Source organism: Phaethon aethereus (assembly GCF_964289735.1).
Source record: "Phaethon aethereus genome assembly, chromosome: 9".
In the NCBI taxonomy this organism is placed as follows: Eukaryota; Metazoa; Chordata; class Aves; order Phaethontiformes; family Phaethontidae; genus Phaethon; species Phaethon aethereus.
The window spans coordinates 19,028,296-19,049,960 of NC_138585.1; the positions used below are offsets into that span (position 1 = coordinate 19,028,296).

The 21,665-nt window shown below is 39.7% G+C and overlaps 2 protein-coding genes across 2 annotated transcripts in view; one reads left to right on the plus strand and one right to left on the minus strand.

Moving 5' to 3' along the window:
* Positions 1–21,665, plus strand: part of MCF2L2 (MCF.2 cell line derived transforming sequence-like 2) — a gene marked incomplete at its 5' end in the record, with an annotated part of 165,038 nt that overhangs the window by 64,817 nt on the left and 78,556 nt on the right. The window contains 2 exons of the mRNA XM_082003683.1: positions 4,270–4,373; positions 6,841–6,929. Of these exons, the coding sequence (XP_081859809.1) occupies positions 4,270–4,373; positions 6,841–6,929 (193 nt within the window). The remainder of the gene's footprint in view (positions 1–4,269; positions 4,374–6,840; positions 6,930–21,665) is intronic.
* On the minus strand, positions 11,272–12,396 carry B3GNT5 (UDP-GlcNAc:betaGal beta-1,3-N-acetylglucosaminyltransferase 5; the record flags this gene model as incomplete). Its single annotated transcript, XM_082003684.1, has 1 exon — positions 11,272–12,396. One exon carries the CDS (start codon positions 12,394–12,396, stop codon positions 11,272–11,274), a length of 1,125 nt encoding a protein of 374 aa, XP_081859810.1.

The window sequence follows — 21,665 nt, forward strand, 5'->3', positions numbered from 1 at the left end:
GTTTTGTCATCACCAGCATTCAAAATCCCTATTAAGTCATTAATTATCTTCAAAGTCATGTTCCTGTGAGACAGCATGAGCTGCAAGCCCCAGTTTAGCAGACTAGTCGTTTCCATGCCTGTTCTTGTGAAAGGACTGTTGATTCTGCTGTAGGTTATTGGTGAGAATGCACAAACTCTCCCACAGAACAGATGGGGAAGCATGTGGTTGGGAAATCCATGTAAAACCTGAATGTAAAGGATGGTACTTATTTGAGGGGGGCTTTGAATGTCTTGCAAGTGCTGGGTGTGTGTCATAACCCTTGACTACAGAGTCCATGTCTCTTGCTAGCTAATGAGTTACATTTACTCCAGCAGGAGCAAATTTGAGGCCAGTTACCCAGATGAACTAATCCAGCTGCCTCTGAGCACCTGGGAGGTGCATGCAGTTCTGTTTGTGCCTCACCCCCTGTGAGAGATGAACTCCTGAGAGACGGTGCCTGTACCCTGCCATGCAGGAGCAGGATGGGAAAATGGATGAAACCACAGCCTTTCCTCACAAAGCAGCAAGTTGTACTCACTGAATTTATTTCAGTCCTGGAGTGGGGGAGAGACTGCAAAGCAACATTGAGCACATGAGTCTATGTCCTTTCCTAGCAGCTTTAGGGACAGTACAGCCCACATTACCACTTGCTAGGTAATAAAACAGTAATTCCATTTTTATCATGCAATGTGTTCATAAAAAACTTAAGCAGTACTAAAGCCCCATAGAAGCAGCACAGTGGTGTTCCAGGTGAATGCAAGTGACAGATCTAAACCCTGCTTTACTGCAAGTATCCTTGCAATAAAAAGTTTACCTCTGCATACAATGCCCTTTAACAATGTTTGCTTTAAAAGCAGCATCAAGTAATTTAAAATATTAATGAGTCCAAAATGAAATTTTCATTACTCATTATCTGGGGGAGTACTGTGAAACAATAGGATGAAAACAACCTTGAAACCATGCAGACCTTAGATTGTTTATAGTTTTCCTTTGTTCCTGTGCCTTTGTTCTTTCAGTAGGCAGTTGAATACTACAGCTTTCAGCTTCCTCAGCAGTAATGACCTTGAAACAACCAACTGTACTGAATTTCATAAAGCAGTTTCCCTTCTAAAAGATTTCCAGTTACACAGTAATTAGTGCAATAATAATTAGCAGGTATTTGCACTGTTTCTTTCTAAATGACTCCAGAAACTACTTAAGTGTAGTGACATGTAGCAGTCTCTGAATATGGGCCAGTCAATAACCCAAAAATACTCTGGAGCATAACCAAAACCAGATTGCTTCCCATTTTCAATTCATTTCTGGGTCAAATTGGAAGGAGAAAGTTTGCTGTGTCAATCTGAATCAAATTCACCCTTGAAATATAAGCAGTTGGAGTGGACTGTTCCTTATCTTGTACCTGCCTCCTCCTTTCTGAAATGTCATACTGATGAAGCCAAGACTAAGCTAGTAAGCTGACCGGCGTAATTTGCTGGATCAACCAGCATCTGCACTTGGGCTTTCTGTGAATGCGTCATCTTTCACTTAAACTGTCCAGTGCTTTCTTTCCTGGATCACCTGGAGCTGTCCCAGTTTGTAAGTTGTAAGTAAGTTGTGATCCAGACATCAGTCATAACTGATTTCCATGTTTTCTGATGACTGCCTTCAGCCAGGATTTTCATACCAGTATCAACAATTCTTTCAAGCTAGTAGGTTTTTTGATTGATGAATAGGTCAAACAAGTTGGTATTGCTGACTCTGCTGTTCTAAACAAAAATTCTCCTGTTTCCTAAAGTTATTTCCTTTGCTTCCATTCCTTTTAATAACACATCCAGTATATATAAAACTTGGGAATTAGCTTTGTAGAGCAATCCAATGGACTGAACTCAGATTTAGATAGGGTAACTGGATTTTGGCAGCGTATCTGTCTAGGGTATTCAGGAGTGCCTGGTAATTGCATGGAGAAGAGTATGAAACAATGTCTTGGTTTTCTTTGAGTCAGGATTTTTGTGATCAAGCCTTAGAGTTATTTTTTTTTAATGCTGATTTTTCAAGTTGGGAGAAGCTCTGGGAAAGAATACTGTTCAGTGTGATAGGTATGATCAGAGGCTGTGTCTTGTCAAGATCTCAGTAGATGAGAATTTAAGGCTAAATAGAATCTTCAGGATGCATTAGTACAGAAAAGAATGAATTTGCTAATGCTTGTAACCATTTTACTCAGGGATTCATGGGGAAAATCATAAAAGAGCCTGTTTAAAAATTTATCAAATAGTTGAAGGTTGGTATTCTGGTTTTGCCAGTGGTAGAAATCATCCTCTCTCCAGATCAGAAAGATATGAAGAACTTTGACCATAAGCACAAATAGCTTATATTTGCTGCATCTTGTTTTTTATTTTTTCCCCTTGGTTTCTAAATGTCAGTACAACACTTTTTGGGTGAAATAATATCTTTCAGAGAACAATTATTACTTCACAGAAAGCTTTCTTTGGGATGGGAAAAAGGCATCTGTTGAAAGTAGTGCTTCAAATCAAAACAAATCCCCTGCTGTCTATTTTGAAAGAGTGTGATGGAAAAACCAAATAGAGTCGGCATTTGCATTTCGGCTCAGTCCTGGGAACCATAGGAATCTTCTACTGGTTGATTATAGCTGCTGGTGGCTGCCAGACTCTGCTGTTCCATTGAACAAGCTTTCTAATACGGAGTCATTCTGAGGAAGTAACAGGCATGAAAGGGACATTGCCAAGTCCCCATGTCATTCAGCATGGGATAAAACCAGGAAGATTTAGGAAAGAGTTGGAGACAAGCTGCTCTAATTAATTCTCTTCCCAGCTTAATTATAAGGCAGTTGAAAAGACACAGGGTAGAAGAAATGTCAGCTACTGTTGTTATTGTCTGTGAAACTAAATTTTCTTTTTAACTGCATATAATTTTGAGTGTTTCTATGCTTTTCTCCCCCTTCCCCCCCCTTTTTTTTTTACTACTTTAAAAGAAGAATTTAATGGCAAGGGCATTTGAAAATTTTTAATGTGTTTCTTTTTTTAAAAAAAGTGTTCAGTCCTCTCCTACATGAATCTTTTAAAACTATGTCCTCCCCATTCAAAGATATGTCCACTTTTTTTATTGCATCCCTCAGCTTCTCCCACAGAAGAAGAAAAAGTTATTAGTGACCACCAAGGCTCTCAGCGCCTCAACATTAAACTTGGTGAAACCATTTAAACAGAATATTACCAGATGCATTTGAAAACACCAGCTTTTACTTTTGGAAAAGTTCTTGTTCAGTTAGGAAGTTTTCCCAGAATAAAACTGAAAAGGACTTAATCTCAGGATTGCAACAATTTTGTTCTTTGTTGCCTGACCCAGATTCTTTCATCATTTCATCTGGTATTCAGATTTATTTTTACCATGACATGCATGGTTGCCTGTATCAATTCAGTAACTACGAAAAAGGAGACTTCTGTTTGCCTTGTACTTTTAAAACATGCACTGTGAGCTCATTATCAATTTAGAAGACAGATACAAACTGTAACAGAGATATTATTTTCTACTCAAGCTCAATATATGATTCCCCTTCTCATAGTTCATTCTAAACCTTTTCTTTGGACAGCAGTCTCAGGATAGTGGTTATGTTGTTTAAGGATGGTTTTCTAGTAGCATTAGACAACTCACTGTCAGCTGTGGTTTGCAGACCCTGCAAAGCCCAACAAACCTGACACGATGGAGCATATTCTGAAATAATTTCCTCAGATTCACTGTCATTACATACACGGTCACAGCGACTTGTTGAACACCTGTATGATTACTCTTTTGAGACTTGTTCATGTGATTAAGCCTTACAAAGGAACAATCCTTTATAATGCAACATTAGCAAACCATTACCAGAACCAAAATTTCCTTTCTTTGGGAACCCACACAAGTAACAACAACTAAGCTGAAAAACTATGCGAGTGACAATTACCCAACTGTTGATACAGCTGCTAACATCTACCTGAGCTACCCTAAAGATGGTTGCCAGGGAGGAAGGCAAACCAAAGCAGTCATTCCAGCGTGGAGTTGTAGGTGCCACATCGAGACACAGTGGACCACCAAACAAGGTAGCCCATTCCTTGTGCCAGCTGGTCCTTCACCACTCCAGCCACAATTCAGTTCTCTAAGCCAGGTCACAGTTACCACTGATGTGACAGGATCTTTGCTCACTGCTGTTATTAGGAAGTAGGATTTCCAACTTTTAGCATACATTTTCTAATATTACTTTCTTTTTGACTCCTTCAGCTACCAACAGGAGGTCCACAGAAATTTCCTGCCCTCCAAAGACCATTTCTGAAGTAGAGTTATCAAAAAAGAAAAACATTAAGAAGACTAAAGGTGGAATTAAGGTAGGAGTATCTGTGTTTTGGGGACATCCCATATTGTGAGAGAACTCAAAACAATATAAATACAGGTTTACATATTTATACTTAGAATTAAAAAATTGCACAAGTCAATTCTGTGGTAAGCTTTTTTTTGTACACTTCACATTGCAGTTTGAAAGTTACTCAGATGATTGTTAAAAGAGATTTATGCTTAAATACATGGAAAAACAAGTTACACTAAAGTAGAAGTAACTTTCAAAGTTTGAAAGAGGAAATGCGGAGGGAACATCCAACAGTAATACATTACAGTACATCCTTATAGCATATGAGTTATTTTGTTTCTAAAACTAGAATCTTATTCCAGTTCCTCTGAAGTTAAGATGTGCTATGTTCAGGGTTTTAACAAAGTTATATATTTTTCCTCATTTAAATATTTTCTAAGGGTAGTTACTACTATGTAAAGGAGGAAAGACTAGACATAGACATTTAATACTTAAAAATAAACCAACCAACAAAAAAAACAAAGAAAACTTTTACTGTTACCTGTTGCTGCATGGCAAGTAAGGTTCAGGGAAATGTACTTTACTTTTGTGTCTCTATGATGAGATTTGTTGCATTACTGTTTCTGCAGCAAGATTCTGTTTAGGACTCTTTGGACATCCTTATCCTTTCTTCCCTATTCCCAAGCCTTACAGCATTTAAGAGCCCTGCCCTTACAGCAGTCTCTTGTTAAGCTGTAGAGGCTGACTGGGATAACAAGCTATCAAGACAGCCATTTGGCCCTCCTTGAGTATTCTAAGACTGGAAACAGAAGGATCCAGAAACTTCATTCATCTGCAATTCTTTTAACTAAGATGAAGTGTTGCTGCATCCTGAAACTTTTCATTCGCTCAAGCTAGCTGAAATAGCCACTGTCAGAGACCAGACATCATTTTTTTCCTGTCAAATTCAAGTAATGCCTCATTTATCTTACTTAAAATGTTTGGGTTTAAACCGTGAAAATATACCTGTGAAAGAGATAGGTGTACCACCACTGAAGTTGTAGTCTGAATGGTCTGTGCAGAAATTTTTTGTAACTTTGCCAGTATCCCCTTTAGTTACAAATTTACCAAAACCAAGACAAAAATAAAAACATAGAGTGCCATTTGCTCACAACCTTTTAAATAGTAACATCCTTTTGCCATAATTTTCTTAATCTTCCCTGTATTAAGATTCGTATTATTAGCTCTTTGGGGCAGTGTATCATTAGAATAGTGAAGAATGCAATTTAAGGTATGTTTTGAGAAAGAAAAAAAAGAGGATCCTGACTGTATTGAGGGAAATAATACAGCTAGTATTCAGAAAAGAAGAGCAAAAGAAGTTGGGTAGTATGGCAGAGAGGTATTCTCATCAGTAATGCAGGTAATCAATCAGTTGCATTCCTCCCACAGTTACGTATATGTAACAACGTGGTATAGGCTTTCTAAAAACATACATTCATTTTTAAATCTACTTTCTAAGAGTACCCGTGCAAATTATGCCCCCTCTTCTTCCCTCCCATTGTTACTATAAAATTTTTGTTTGTATTTTATTTGTTCTGGTAGTTCAGGCAAGGACAGTTTATTAATGGATTCCATAATCATCATCACCAACCAGATGAATAGTTTAGCTATATAGGATATAAGACAGGCCACTGCTTTTTTCCCCCAGAATCAGCCCTTAAAAATGAAAGTGCTCAGGACCTTAAAGATTGTACTGGAGTTTAGATATTGGCTTGGATTAACTGCAAACTCAGCAGCCAAGTTGTTATACTGAACTTAAAGAGGTTGCCTTTGAGGAAGCCCAGGTAGTGCTTGGCACTTTTAAAGCTGCAGGCAAACAGAGGAAAAGCCTACTTAAAACTTGCCTGGAGCACACTTGAAATGATCCAACTCTGCAAGACTGGACAAGGAAATAGGTTAATGTTTATTAAAATATTATGTAAAAAGCCCCAGCCATTGCACACGCATACTGTGCTCAGTATTTGACGGTATACGCCATCTTATGTAATACCTCTACTAGTACAAAGACACTTCTTGGAGGCACAAGACAGATTCCCTAAGCTTCTCCATACGCCACTGTACAAAGAACTCTGAAAACGTGAAGTCTCTGGGTTGGCTTCAGTCAGGAAACAAACAAATAAAGTATTTCATCATCTTAAGGAACAGACTGTTATGCCTATAATTATCTAACCAAGAAGGTAATTCACCTTCTGTGGTGGAAGAACATGAAGACTTTGCCTGGAGTCAAGAATGCCTCCCATACCAATACTGAGCAAGGAAGTAGGAAAATAGGGAGAGAAGGTATTCTCGATTTACAACCTGCATATCTAGAATTCAATAATTTTAACTTGCCCAGTGATTTCTAGACTAGGTAAGATCTGGGTTTTAACTCTTTAAAAAAGAATAAAGTTCTCTAAATAAAAGCATCAGCAATTAAGTGTTTTCACTTTTAATGTGTCCTTTTTATTCAGATTGAAGTGATGCATGAAGCTAGTCAAGGAGGATCTAGCAGAGTCCTGGTGATGAGTGAAAGTGATGAGAACCTGTCAACAAGGAGAAGGTAAGGCTGCACACAAACCAGTATAATTTTTTTGTTCTTAGAACACAAATAACTCCATTTATAGTACAGTTTCTACATCTTCTTTGAAGTTTACTAAGATTAATAAATAATAAAAATAAAATAAATAAATAATCACTGAAATGCTTATAGCTATGCATTTATACACAGTCTATCAGCTGAAAAAGCAAGCAAGATTTCTCTTTTTTAGGTTGGGGGCTTGGCCTTGGGTTTTTTTTTTTTTTGCAATTTCTTTGAAGCATTAATTATATGATGTGAGAAAATAAGTCACTAGAATAAGCCTCACACATATTTACAAAAAAGCAGTATTAAAGATCATCTCATTGTTTTCAGGATATTCATATTTCAGTCTATGCCTCTGAGAAGCTTCTGTTTTTTTAAATACAAGCAATAGTCTTTCTACAAAGTCTTGAGAAAGAGATTATTAACAATGTATTGTAAAACACTAACTACTTAGGTAATTTAGTTTAACAAAAAGTACCAAGCAAACCCAGTTTAATTTCGTTGAACTACACTGTTTCTAGGCCAAAGGGAGCAATTAAAAAAAACAACACACAAAACCACCAAACCCCACCCTGCAACAAGCCAAACCCCACAATCCTCACAGACATCATTTCCTTTGTTCTCTTCTTCAGTATGATTTAGATAATTTATACTTATGTTATATACCTCTCTCTGACAGGTATACACTGAAGTTACTTGGTGCAAAAAACTACGCTTCTAAAAACATTAGCCTTGGTAAATTAGGTTAGACTTAGAGACACATTGAAAAATGCAACTTATGACTCTGTGAATTTAATTATACCCTGATCTCTGTGATATAGATAGTACTATACTATATCACTGATCTCCAAACCATAATCTAATTTTCAAAATGTGCAAAGTGTGATCTGAAATAGAATGAATTTATAGATATGCATCTCTTGGGGAATAATTGCTTTAAGAGAACATACAAATCTGGAAGTTAATATTAACAACAGGTTACGCTTCTAATATTTTGCAGTTTTAAACAACTCTAGATAGACCTAGATGCTTAGTAATCAGATTTTTGAACTGCCTCCTTTCATTGGGAACACCAATTTTGCCTTTTGTTCCATAAAAAGGTAGAATAGAAAGGTCGTAAGGGAAGGGGGGGAAGCAGTTTGAAGTCTTCTCATAAGAGGGGATTCAGAATAGCATTTAAAAACATCAGAGCTGAGCCTGTCAGTTACAAAAAAAGCAACAAGAGATATTTATCACCTTTGTTGTGTTGTTTTGGTTTTTTTTTTTAAAAGAAATAAGTCTGTTTATTCAAAACAAATTTTACAAAACAATTTTTTTGTGGTACAGAGCAAAAGTTTAAGAATAAATATTGAATACTTCGTATAAAAATTAGTAATATCAAAGGGAAACTGATGCAAACCAAACAAACAGGTAAAAACAATTTTAGCATTAAATATGCTGTGCAACAATGTCAAACTCATAATGAGGAGTGACCATTCAGGCTGATACAGTTTTATTTGTGGAAGTAAAACCTGACAGCCCTGCATTGGAGCACCAAGACTACTGTTAAGAAAGGTTCCAGATAAAGGTGTACAAATCTTAAGTCAGTGTTTCGAACCAGAAAATAAGTTTTCTAGCTTCTCCATTTTTTGAAAGGAGTGCCTTCATGCTTTCCTTTTTATTCAACAAGCAACTTCTTTTCACTGCAACAAAAGAAAATGCATACTACAAACATCAAGGCCCTTTTAAGATTAAGAAACAATCCAAACAAAACTCAAACCAGCTGTAAAACAAAGTACTTCAATGGTCAAAAGTGACTTTCAGATAATGGCAAAATACGTTTAAGCAGTGTTTTAGATGTTAGCTAGGTCGTTACCCTATAGAAGTTTAAGCTACTTAAAACTTACTTTACCTTTGCTTGTATGAGTGAAAACAATAAAACCCAACACACAGTTATGTTGGAAAAAAGCTGTAGTCTTAATAATACATTTCAGTTGCATACTGTGTATGAAGACCCTCTTTCCCTACAGTGAACAGGGTGGCTTTTTCTAGTAGTGCAGTTTTGCTGTGCAGCTTGTTGATTTAAATGGCTCACACGAGGTCAGATATCTGATGAAGCAGCTTTCCTTCAGTACAGAGTACTGCTTTCTCTATACGTACATTCATTTCTCTATAAGCCAGCAGGTTATATAGATCTAGGGTTGTCTTGTGTTTTGTTTTTTTTTCTTTAAACACACATCCTCAGTACTGTAATCAATCTGTTTAGAAAGACCAAATCCCATTCCTGTGCTTGCCTAGAGTATAGCTGTAACATTCATCAATCATTCTGACACTGATAAATGATTTGTGGGTTCTTTATATACCCAACATTTGGGTCCAGTTAGGATTCTTATTCTTTTCCTTCTGGAAAACCAATTATAGAAAGTTACATATTTCACCTAACTCCAGTAGCTACCTACCATCCATCTGAAATGGCAGCTTAAGAGTACAGTCAGCAAGCTCACTCACTCCTGGGTTCTGTCTAAGCTAACATATACCATTAGCCATTCAAATCACTAAAACCTGCAGCAGAGCTCCAAGAGCAGTAGCAATTATTTAAACAAAGCTTACCACCTGCACCTTAAAACTGCCCAAGTCAAGTCCTGTATAAGCGTTCTACAGTAAAGTCAGAAGACACAGATCAAGTACCTCACTGCTCCACACAACAAGAAACTTCAGGCAAAAGAAAAATGCTAGTCTTAGAAAGCAAGTAGTATTGCTCCTATAATTAGCACATTTCCAACAAATACTTGATAATTTGTGAGCTTTTGCATTGTAATTGCTCTGCTGAAAAGCCTGACTCATTCAAGCTTTCAGAAGTAGTTTTCTGACACTATCCACACTAGAACTTGTTCCAGCATGAAATCCGTTTACAAGCAGTAACTGACTGTACCTTGAATGGGCTGTGTCCCCACGCCAGAAAGAGCTACCACAGGTTTGGCAATTAGCAACTAAAATATCTTTCCTGAGAGTCTGTGAAAACACCATTAGCGAGCTAGACAAGAACACTGCAGACATCCTAGAACTCTGGTTCTCTGCAATATTTATATGGCACCACAGTACAACTCCTAATGGCTGGAGTTTGAGCATCACTTAGTTCTATCCTGACATGCAATGCCCAGGTGTTTTGTTCCTCTTGCAAGTGATATTAACATTGAAATAGATTCAAGATACAGGGTTTTGTGGACATAAACTGAAATTTTAAAGACAATCTTGTGCTTAAGACTTCAGGAGAAATATTTAAGTGTTTGATTTGTGTACTGAGTTTCTGTGGATTACCATCTCCCTATCCCTTCACTGTGAAGTCAAAACTTTGTGCAGAAAATACCCTCCTTCTTTGTTAGTACAAGCATGTAATTTTGCTTTTTAAAGTCTTTCAACAGCTTCAAATTAGCTATAAGAAACATTCTTGGGGACTTTTGCTTGCTTTTAAACTTTAGAACCATGAATATAGGAAAGCAGAAGTATTGTTAAAAGAAAATGCATTTAGCTTATTTGCTTATTAAAGATTGGACTGCTTAAATGTACTGCTTCAGTTTTCATAAGACAGAAGATTAGCAAAACCAGTTACATGAGTAATATCCGATTTTTACCCTTTCAAGTTCAGTCCTGATGTAAAGGAGCTCCTTCGTTACTTAAAACAACTGAGTCAGAGGGCACTCAAACACCGTTTGCCCATTTCAAAGATGTAGGGAGCTTTGAGAAAAATACTGTAGCAGGTCTTCACTTCTAGCACTCACTGTTTGTCAATTGCACAGGTCCAGATTTACTGTCTATGAAACACTGCGAAATGGTGAATTTTTGTAACCAATTTACATTGCCTTAAACTACTACAATAGTCTCATTCATCAAGTCAGAAGTTCTATTTTCCTGATGTTTTGAAAGATCTACTCCATTTTGATATAGCAGATTTTTTTAATCATGTGCCTTAGTCCACATAGCTTTAAGAAAAACTTAAGACTTACTGACAAGCTCAAAGTAACAGACGTTATCACCAAGCATTTCAAAGTCTAGAAGTCAAGTCCATTATAGTTCATTTAATCCAGATTTGCATCCCTTGAAGATGGTAAAAAAAAAAACCCACAAAAACAAACCAGGCTACAATGTAAAACATTGCAGTACAATAGGAGAGCTATTCCAATAAGAGTTTCTGAACAGAATTTGGGACCATCTTTCCCTCCCACGCCCAACTACTCACATTTAAGTTTTACCTCTTTCTATGTTTACATATATTTTGAATAAACAGCTAAAAAGTTGTTGCTCTGTTTTGGCTCAGTTGATCTTCAACACAGATATTCAAGTATTAAGAAAATGCAGCTGAACAGGGATATGTGTCCTCATAGTATAGTTTACAGAGAAGCACAATATTGACTAGTCTGCAGTATATTCTACCCCAAATCCCTGAAGAAAACTTTTTAACTTTGGGATCTGTAGCCTGCTTCCAGAGCTTGTGAAGATCATCTACATGTCCATGAGATGTCATCATTTTGTTATAAATGCAGGGATGATATGGAGCCTTTCCTTCCCCAGAAAAAAATACGTGATATTGTGGTACAATTCCCATTTTATTGGCACAGAGACCCATAAAAACATCATCTATATAAAGACTTGTATTGAGAGTCAATGAAGCCTCATATACTTTAGCTGCTACATCATTTGATATTACATATGCAGCTCCTGCTGTGTAGTCAGGATAAGAGGGCCACTGGTACATTTCATATGGAACATAGTATTTGCTACTCTTGTCTCTTACGGGAGGGGATCCACGATGGACACGACCAATCCAGAGATCTTGAACACCCATTTGTGCTAGACTTTGGAGATAAGCAACAAGATTTGGCATATGGATAAATATGTCATCATCTGCAGACATAATGAACCTGGCATGGGGACAGTAGGCATTCACCCAGCTAAACTGCAAAAGCAATTTAAGAGTAAGATTGTGAAAAGTATCCAAGAAGTCTTGCTGAATCAAATCATTGTATTTCTGGTCTTCCAGCTGAAGTTCTCTTTGCAGCAGATGATTTGTTGGTCGTCCTAAAGCAAAAAGAGTTTTAATGTTGGCATTAAGTTGAGAACGAACATACTTCTCATTACCCCAAGTTTGTCTAATTGCATCCCTCCGATGGCGGTTTTCAGGAGAAGTCTTCACAAACAACAGGAGAAGGACATCCTGCTGTTGACATTTCTCTCTGTGGTTGATCAAGTATTGGTAGCTTGATACTCTGTCCAAGTTATCCCTGTTGATAGACAGGCTGTCATTCACAAAATGGTAGCTATTTATGAGGTATCTGTATGAATAAGACTTCATATGGCTCACAATGTGATTATCAAATGGCCCCCAAAAAATCATGAGACACAGTATGAAGCAAGTGGCAAATATCTGCAAAAAATGGCATTTTCTGACTCTTCTGGGACTAACAAACATTCTGATGCAGTTTCTATAATCCTTATTCTTGTTCAGGATCACTTGTTCACTTGTTACAGTGCCTGTGTTTTACTTCAGGAGCACAGTGTCACCCCTTCAAGATAAGTGTCCATTGTAAGGCATGTTGTCTTTCATTCAGTATCCTTATAAAGCCAGCTTTGTTCACAGATTTCACAAGTCATCTTTCTCAAAAAACGTTTTTCTTTGATTGAAAGAATGCAGACAGTTTTGAAAGACGAGACTTGCAGATGAGTATTTTCCCTTTGGGGCATCTTGAAGTGAACACTACAGTTCTAAATTGGATCTTCTCATGTGTTTCTTTCCTTCATGAAGATGAATACCTACCAATTGTAAGGGGGCAGAGAGGAAAAAAGTTTTAGTAAGCTGTTATTAACACATCTGGTTTTAGGTTTGGTCACGGAAATGAGTTGACTACTCAGACACTCCCCATCACCACCCACCTACCCCCGCCCCCCAAAAAACCTGGGAGCAAGTTAGAGGTTGTCAGTGGCCCAGAGCAAGCTTGAGGGAGGCTAGTGAAGAAGGGGAACCTGACACAAAGGCTTCAGTTCTGACAAGAAACTTTCTTAGAAAAACCCACTGCCGTTAACCAACGGATGACAACATTTTGTTTAAATTCTTTAAACTAGGAGGGAAGCCACACCCTACAAGTGACCAAGTTTATAAGCTGTCTTTGGGCAGCCTATTAAAGAGCAAGACACATGCAGAGACCTGTGACTGCTCCCGGATGCAGGAGGATCGGGCCACCACAACGGCCAGAGCGGCCCCACAGGCCTCACCTCCCTCACAGCCACCACAGGTCCTCCGCGCTGCCACCCTCCCCTCACCACCGCCCCACCTCAACCAGGCTCCCTGCTAGTGGGGCCCAGAACCCAACAGAACAGAGCCGAGCAAGGCAGCCCTCGCTCCTGCCTGGCTGAGGGCCATAAGGGGGACCCAGGTGAAGCAGGGCCGCCTGTGCCTCAGTGCGGTCACCCCAGCTCCTTGCAGGGCCGAGGCCTCTGCCCTGAGGGAAGGCGCCACCTCCGTGTCATGCCCTGCCCTTGCCTGTATCGGTCCTTCCTCCCCCAGCCCTGGCAGTGCCACAACAGCTTCATCCAGCACCTTCCCTGCCCGGGCCGTGGAGCCCCAGGGCAGCACCACTATCCTGCCTTGACCCCACAGGCAGGCTTCTCAGAAGGGCAGCAGCCATTTGACTTCCACAGCCAGCCTGAGGTTGGCTGGGAAACGCCAGTAGTACAACCGTGCTCCAGTGGCACCCGTTACCAAACACCCCACATACCAGCTTAGGACCTCTACTTTCTAGCCAATGGTACAGATAGAGGTTGTTTGTAAGCATAGTTAAGGGGCAGGTTATGCAGCAAGCTACAGCACACAGGACCACAGACAGACCCTTCAGTTAGGCACCTCTCTGTCACTGACACTCCTGTTAAGGCCAGACAGCTAACACTGCAGCACTACTGTCCCTGCTACCAACTAGCATTTTAGTGAAGGAAAGAATCCAAAGCACAAAAAGCCACCCAAGCCCAGCCTTCTCTCACTGCAGTTTGTAAAATACAGCTCTTGTAGCCAGAGTTGTCCCTCCTATCTCATAAACAAGAACAGCCTGAAGGAGCAGCTACTTGTTCACCCGAGAATAGAGTGAGCTCTGTCAAGCAAGAGCTGTAGAATTAGCACCATAAAGAATGGCACCCCACAAGCTAAGCACTTCTTGCACAGAAACACAACCCCTGAAGCAAGAGAACACAAGCTACCACTATTATGTTAGAGCTTACATGCAACACATATTTTGAGATTGTTTTACCCACTTGAGGTCTTGCAACTAGATAGCATGATGAGAATGCAGACTACACAGAGATAAGAAAACTTGGAGCAATTTTGTGGCGTAGTTATCTACCACAGGAAGGGGACTGGCTCAAAATGGAAACCGTGCATTGGTGCAGTTGAGGCTTGCAGATCGTAGTGCATAACAGAAAAGCTGTATGGGCAGTTTGGTGAATAGAAGTCAGTCAGCACTTCTTATAGTATCAGTTTAAACCCTTTTTATTTTGGAAACATGAAGTTAAACAATCCACCTCAGAGTTATAAACTCAGCAACTTTACAATAGAACACTATTGCAAAGCTTCCTCTTGTTTCAGATGAAGCAGAGATGCAGACGAGCTAGAGTGTTACAGAAATCCAGACATTTGATAGCTCCTCTTGGAGGAGTGGGTCTGAAGATACCCACTATTTCCTGAGAGTGAGGATAAGTTCTGGTTTTCCCCTCTCACCTAGATGCTTATTTGTGCTCTTTTCAAAGAGATCTGTACTCTGCATGAAGTTGCCCAGTTAGCACAAATGCTGCAGCATCATCTCCCCTGATTAAGTTTACAAAGTCTAAAAAAAAAGAAAGAGGCTCAGCCTACTTAGTCAGGTTGCCCACTGCTATCATGATAGCTTAAAAGCAGCTGACTGACTTTTAGAAAAGTAAAAGGAGCACAAGGCAATCTATTTAACCACTTGAAGGTTAAACTTGAAGCAGTTTACCTTAGTAAGCACAGGAATCCTAGTCACCAAATACAACTTTTTTAGATTACGCTTGGATAACATGTTTTGCCAACAGTCTGCAATTGCCCATGTCATCTGGTAAAAGGAGACAACAGCCAACACCACAAACACAAAGTGACAGAGGTCACTGCAGACTAGCAGTGAAACTAACCTACATGACAGTTATTGCCACAATGGAAGAATAAGAGCACCTAAAAAAAGAAAAAACCCACAGAAGTCACTATGGAAACAGCTTTAATTATGGAGCAGATAGCAAGGGACAAGAGATGCACCTAGACTACTTTTTCTGCTGCCTAGCACTCCCCCTCCTGGAAGTCAGAGATGCTGGGAAAAAAACGTAAGCTTTTGCTTGAAGAAAAAATAAGCCACAAGATCAACTGACTAAAGGATGGAACTGTCTAGTCTGTCATTTCCTTGATCTAGTTCAGGGGAATTAGATCAGTCTTTAGTAGACAGAAGTTGCTCAGAATCCTTCTCAGAAACATACCTCTCAGGTAAAACTTTAAGATACAATTACAGAGGGGCAATACTGATGAAATTTAAGGAGACCTATACCTACCCCCCCCCCCCCCCATCTCCCTCCAAAAAAGCCTGGAGATTTGCATTGAAGGCGCCAATGCACAAGTAGAGTCTTTGTCAGAACTTTTTATAGCCCATTTGCAACACCCATCCATCCTTTGGGCTTAGTCATGTTCTCCTTTCCTTAACAGGAGAACAGGTTGAGTCACCACAGGAGCTATTCACTGCCAACCGATTCTCTAATTCTGAGAAAAGAAAGAAACAACACACCAGTGTGTTTTCCCTAGCAAGAGGAAACTTCGTGGAACAGAGATAAAACCATGTTTGACAGTCATTTTTCTGACCATAATTAAGGTGTTTTGCCTCTTGGTGTGCATATTCTTACTTGTGGCTTGGAAGCTTTTAGATCCACTCTGAGATTGCAGAGAGGCTGGGAGAACCAAGCACCCATACACAGTTCCTGCAGCTGCCTTCCTTTCCAGTAGATTTAAGATTCACAGCAGCATGTGGTCTTCCCCCAGTTGCAAGTCCCACAAGTTTTTTTCACCTTGTGGCAATCCTACCTGTCCTAAATGGGTTTGTTATTCAGCCTTTCAGTATTACCACAAGCATGACTGTCATTTCAATGTAGCAACTGCTTACAGTTCTATATTTTGCATTCAGTATATATTCTGGGATGAAAGTGGAGCTAGCATAGTTTGTTATGCAAACTCAATAGTTTGTAGAGTGACCACTGTGAAAAAGCAGATCCTTAGGGAGCTACTTTAAATGCCCACACAAGTCAGTACTTGAAAAAAGTCAGTATGAAGTTAAGTTCAGGATAGAACAGCTTTGGCAAGTCCACTGAGGAGACAAACAAGAGAGACCCTGAAGAAACAGAGACACCTCAGACACTAAACATCAGAGACAGACCCTCACAGGAAAAACAATTAAGAGACAACATTCACACAAAAGTCACTCCAACATGAAGATTTTTTCCAGCTACCACCACCCTGATAAAAACCTAAACCAACTACAACTGCCCAGAGAGCACATGCCACAACTCCCAGATACAAGTTTTGTCACGTGGTACAATACACAGGCTGGGCTTCAATTAACCTGTTACCAATTCAATACACCACATCTGTGCATAGCATGTATTTTAAGAAAGATCATAATGCGTAGCTATTTTTTGCTCCTTCTGCCTAGGACAGAACAGAAGTTTAGATCACAAGTAGCTTTCCCAGGCAACGCAGGATATTCCAGGAAACACCATTTTAAACAGAACCATTTTTTACTATTAGCTTGTGGCAACTGTCCCTTTCATATCAACAACTCTTGAATAAAGAAAGTTCAGACGACCTACAAGAAGGAACACCTCAAACATTACCTAGTTCCAAACAGAAGTCATCTGAACAGCTGCTGATCTCCCATGTTTAGTCCTTGGCTGTGCCAAAAAAAGCCCCTTAGTTTAAGGGTGCAGTTCCATGTGATGGCTGAGCTCAATCAGAAGCTTACTACCGCCAGCTGGGGACAGCCTTACACTCACTCTTCCCCCAACCCTGCGTCTTGTCTTCACCACACAGACCTTCCACAGCTTGCAACAGCTCTGGAGCTTATACAGTTGCTCAACAAGCCAAATTCAGCTCCTCCCAACCTCTTCCTGTCAAAAAACAACCTGCTAAACCCCTGAAGGAAGTATCAGAAAGTGGTTAATTCAGGTCAAGCTGTATCTAGAGTCTAACCTAAGCTCACAACAGGACTCAAGGGTTGCTTTTGTAGAACCAGATGTAACACACATCATTTCTAAAGCTTTCAGTCTTTTGAATTCTAAGGCTACTACCAGGCTCTGTTATTACAGAAAACTTGAAGCCCTAGGACAGGCTTTTTGTCTGGATAGTCCTGTCAGATGATCTACTCCAGATCAGCTTGTTTGATAGTGGAGTGGGATGTCCAGGTTAGAAGGCACATTGCAGAGATGCTCCATCCTGCTGGAAGACTTCAGATGTCACACGGACCTAAGCTGCAACACCACTTCTTACAGCACTAAAGGAACATGCCCAACCACAGAAGTGACAGAAGCAGACACGCTGCAGTTAAAGCCGCAGGGACTAAGATTTGCAGTGCCTGGATTGAAATTCAGACAGATTTGTCAGGCCTAGTGTAATGATGAGACAATCCTAAAAAGTGGGTTGGATTTTCTTAACCTTTCAAAATCTGTTTAGAAAGGAGCTATGGGGTTCAAAGAACACATGTTTTGGCATGTTTGAGAGTTTTGTTTGTTCAGTAGAATTTAAAACCTTTTTGCAACATTTTTTGTTTCTGAGCAATTTAATCAGTTATAATTCCTGTAAAGTTGAACTCTTCCATCTCCAGCAATACCAATTTTACCGGTATAAGTACTGCTTATACCACAAGACCAAAGGAAATGTAGCCAAGTTAGCATATCAAGTGAGCCATCAAAACAAAATTACATGTTTATCAGGATTTTGCCTTCTGATTGACTAATTAAATGGTAAAAAATTATATGCCTAAATTTATGGGAACAAAGCCTGAACAGGCATTACTGCCTACAGCTTTAGCTACAAGATTGTGTAACCCAGGTTCCTCTTACTATTTCTCCGTTGCTGACATGTCCACAAGTCACACTATCTGTCATGTCTACCCTGGCCTATGTCCTTCACTCTCCAATATTTGAAGGACTTATGCATTAAGAAGTTGTTCTGAAACTAATCTTCAAGTTCCCTTTATATATGAGCTGTATCCCAAAAGAAAACTGAACAGCAACACTGAGCAAGTTACACTCCTGATACTTCTAGGATTTCCTGCCACAGAGGCAGAAGGTCATTTTAAGGAAAGAGATGCAGTAAAGTATTTATCTACGCCTGCCTTCCTTCCTACATAGTTTGCAAGCACCAAGATGGAAAGAAAGCACATGCACACAGCCTGCAAAGCAAATAATTTCAAGTAATATCAAAACTTCCACTGTTATACCTTTTTCTGTACAAAACTGGTGAGAAATGGAAGTCAGTTTGGACAGGTATCCTGTAGGAAAATACGGCCACAATGACAATGGGATTAACAAAAAGAAACACTCTAAAGCTCTAAAGATCTATGGAGAGTTTAGAGTCAGGTCAGGGATGTTGCATCAATAAGGAATGTTAAGGCAGGGATGACTGACAGTAGCTTTTAAAATTTTGTTTCAAGAAGATTTAACCCATCTTCTGCAATCTCATATGCAGGCTTTGCCTGCAAGTTCTTTAGTTTGCCTGCAACTTGCAGTCAGGGATGGTAGAATCACCATTCTTAGATACTTTTTGTGCATGCGTTGAGGACTTCTCAGGTTGAGGAGACAGCTGATTTTCAGAAGGTGAACATCCAACACCTTTCAAAACATGAATTCCTTAAATTATTCTGAAGTTGCTCAGTCAAGAGCAATCCTCTTATTTAAAAAAAAAAGGCGCTGAAGTACAGCACTTCCTCCAGGGGAGCTTTATAAAAGAAAGAACTACAGCAGCATGTAGAAAAATTAGACATTGAAAGCTGTGACCACTTGCAGCTTCTCATTGATGAGTAACACTTAAGTGCTTGGGCAATCTCTGAAGTGTTCATTGGCAGAGAAATTCAAAGGATGGCAGAGCATTAGATTGCAATTGAGTAAAGCATTTCACCTCCTTCAGGGCTGGAAGCAGAAACAGGTTAAAAATGCTTAGCACTGCCAGGAAACATCTAGCTGCCAGTAAAGACTTAATTTCTACAGAGGTTTTGCACTTGCTCTAACTATTGGGTGGAAAGGATCCTCAGTTTCCCCCACAATGATCCAATGATCAGCAAGCTTCCCAGCTGCTACAAAAAAAAGAAAATAGAAAAAAAAAAAAAAAGAGACATCTGCCAGAATGGACAGACTTGCCTTCTCAAGTTGCTTTTAGCAGGATCAGTTCCCTGAAACAGCTACTGTGCAGGTAGCAGGAGAGGAGCAGGACCACATCTTTTAAGCACCAGTCTACTTTTAGACTACAATTTTCAGTTGCTTTAACCTACTATATCCACTGCAGACTCTTCCCCTTACAAGCTAGAAGGGAGGACTACACTTTCCAGAATGAAAGCCTCAAAATATGAGTTATTTAATTCAAGGGATTTCACACAAAATGCACAAGCACCAACATGAAATGCTTTGCTTTGTGTGCAGCAGATCGGGTGAAAAGAGCCAGTTCTTTGTACTGACAGTAAGGATAATATTCTGAAGTTTTGGAGTCTGGCAGTGACATGATTAAGGCTGCATGCCCTCATTTTCTGAGAAGAGTGACTAAGTACTTAACTTCCATGCAGGCAAGTCAGAGCTCTAAGACACAGAGACAAAGACCATAAGGGTACCTATTGTACAACCCATCACATCTGTTTTGGCAGATGCTAGTGATGAGCTCTAATGCTATACTGAACAGCAGTCCGCCTTTATGTAAGTTCACTTTTACAGTGCCAGTATTTAAAGACATGCCAGATTGGTACACATTCCTTTCAATTCCCATGTACTAAGGCAAAAATATGCAGCAAAGGCATAGAGCACATTAACTGCAGCTGTTAGTTACCCCCTCGGGTGTGGATGGCAGAGCTTAAGTATCAAAACCATCTGCACAGCACTAGTCTTTCTGCTTCAGAGTGAGGCCTTCAGTCACCACTTTCTATAGACTCCAGAACTGGTGAGGTTTTTTAGTGTTCTATTAGACTAACTCTCTCCAGATTGAAGTTAGCACAGATCAGAGATACGTGAACTCATGAGTCCACATAGCAGTATCATCCGGTCTAGATTTCCCAAATCAGCTCAGCTGCATAAACTTGCCTCCTCCTCTCAAGCATGGCTCATTAACTTGAGCCAAGTATCATACTGACTTACCATCCCAACACTATTTATACGCAACTCAGCATGACAGAAGTCCTAGATCATCCCTTTCTGCATCAAATCTTTTCTTCCAGTAGTTTATGTTCCCAAACCTACAAGCAGAGCTCTGGGAGACAAGTCCGCAGGTTTACTTGTCTACCTGCAAACTACATACACAAGAGCTTGAGGAAGCTGGGCTGCAGAACACCAGGGCTGGTTCCCATCCTAATGGTACCTGTTCAGTAAGAACCCACATCACTTTTGTTAAAAGCTCTTCCACTTAAATGACCCAAGTCACGTAGTCAGAAACATGCCTGTTTTTCAGTTCTTTAGACACATTATAGAAATTAAGGAGCAAATTTGGTCCCAATCCTAGGCAGTACCAGCTAATTTTCTCTGGTGCTGGGGAAGTATCCAGCTCCTCAGTTTCAAGGCTGTGCTTTGCCCCACCACATATACACACCCAGCAAGCACAAGGTCTAATGCTGGACTGAATCCACCATGCACAGAGATGTACCTCAAGAAGAACACACACCTGTACACTAGTAATTTAAGATAGTCCTCTTAAACTATATGATCAACCTAGAAAAGCAGCAGCTCTATGGTGAAAAACAATACTTCTACCATATCTAAGAAAGCATCTGCATATATAATTAAAGTTAAAAGATGAACCTTCCGCTGAATGAAAAATCATGAGGGAGAGAACCTCTTTAAGGTGACCCCCTAATGGCTCATCACCCCCACAAATGTAGCAGAGATGCCGTTGCCACAACACTTCAGAGCCCTCCTCTTGAGATCACCAGGAGCAAATATTGCTTAAGCCACTTTAGTTTTCCTTACACCCACAGATCTACAAGCACTTAAGAACAGAGAGTCATTGCACACTCTGTTCCCTTGGCCCTTAACAGAATCATGCCTTGTTCATTCTCAACCCCTCCTGTTCGCTGCTGTACATAGCTGCCAGCAACTCTTAAGCTGGAAGAGAAATGTTGTATTCTTCTCAAGGCTGAGGGAAGAGGAGGAGAGTTATTAATGACCCTCTCTGCTTCTTGGATAATCTCATCTAGTGGGTTGTCTTCTTTTACTAATAAAAGTAAGTAAATAAAAGCACTAATAGTGCTTCACTCTAATAGGTTATCTGACCACATAGTCTCATTTAGCATTTGTACTTCAGTTACATTTTCTTCAGAGATTAATACCCATTTGGAGCAGTTCTGCACTAACTTGGTAAAACTGTTTCAACACATGCAAATGCAGTGTAAAAGGCAAGCCTATATATATACACACACACACTTTCTATAGAAGCATGAAGTACTAGTCATTCAA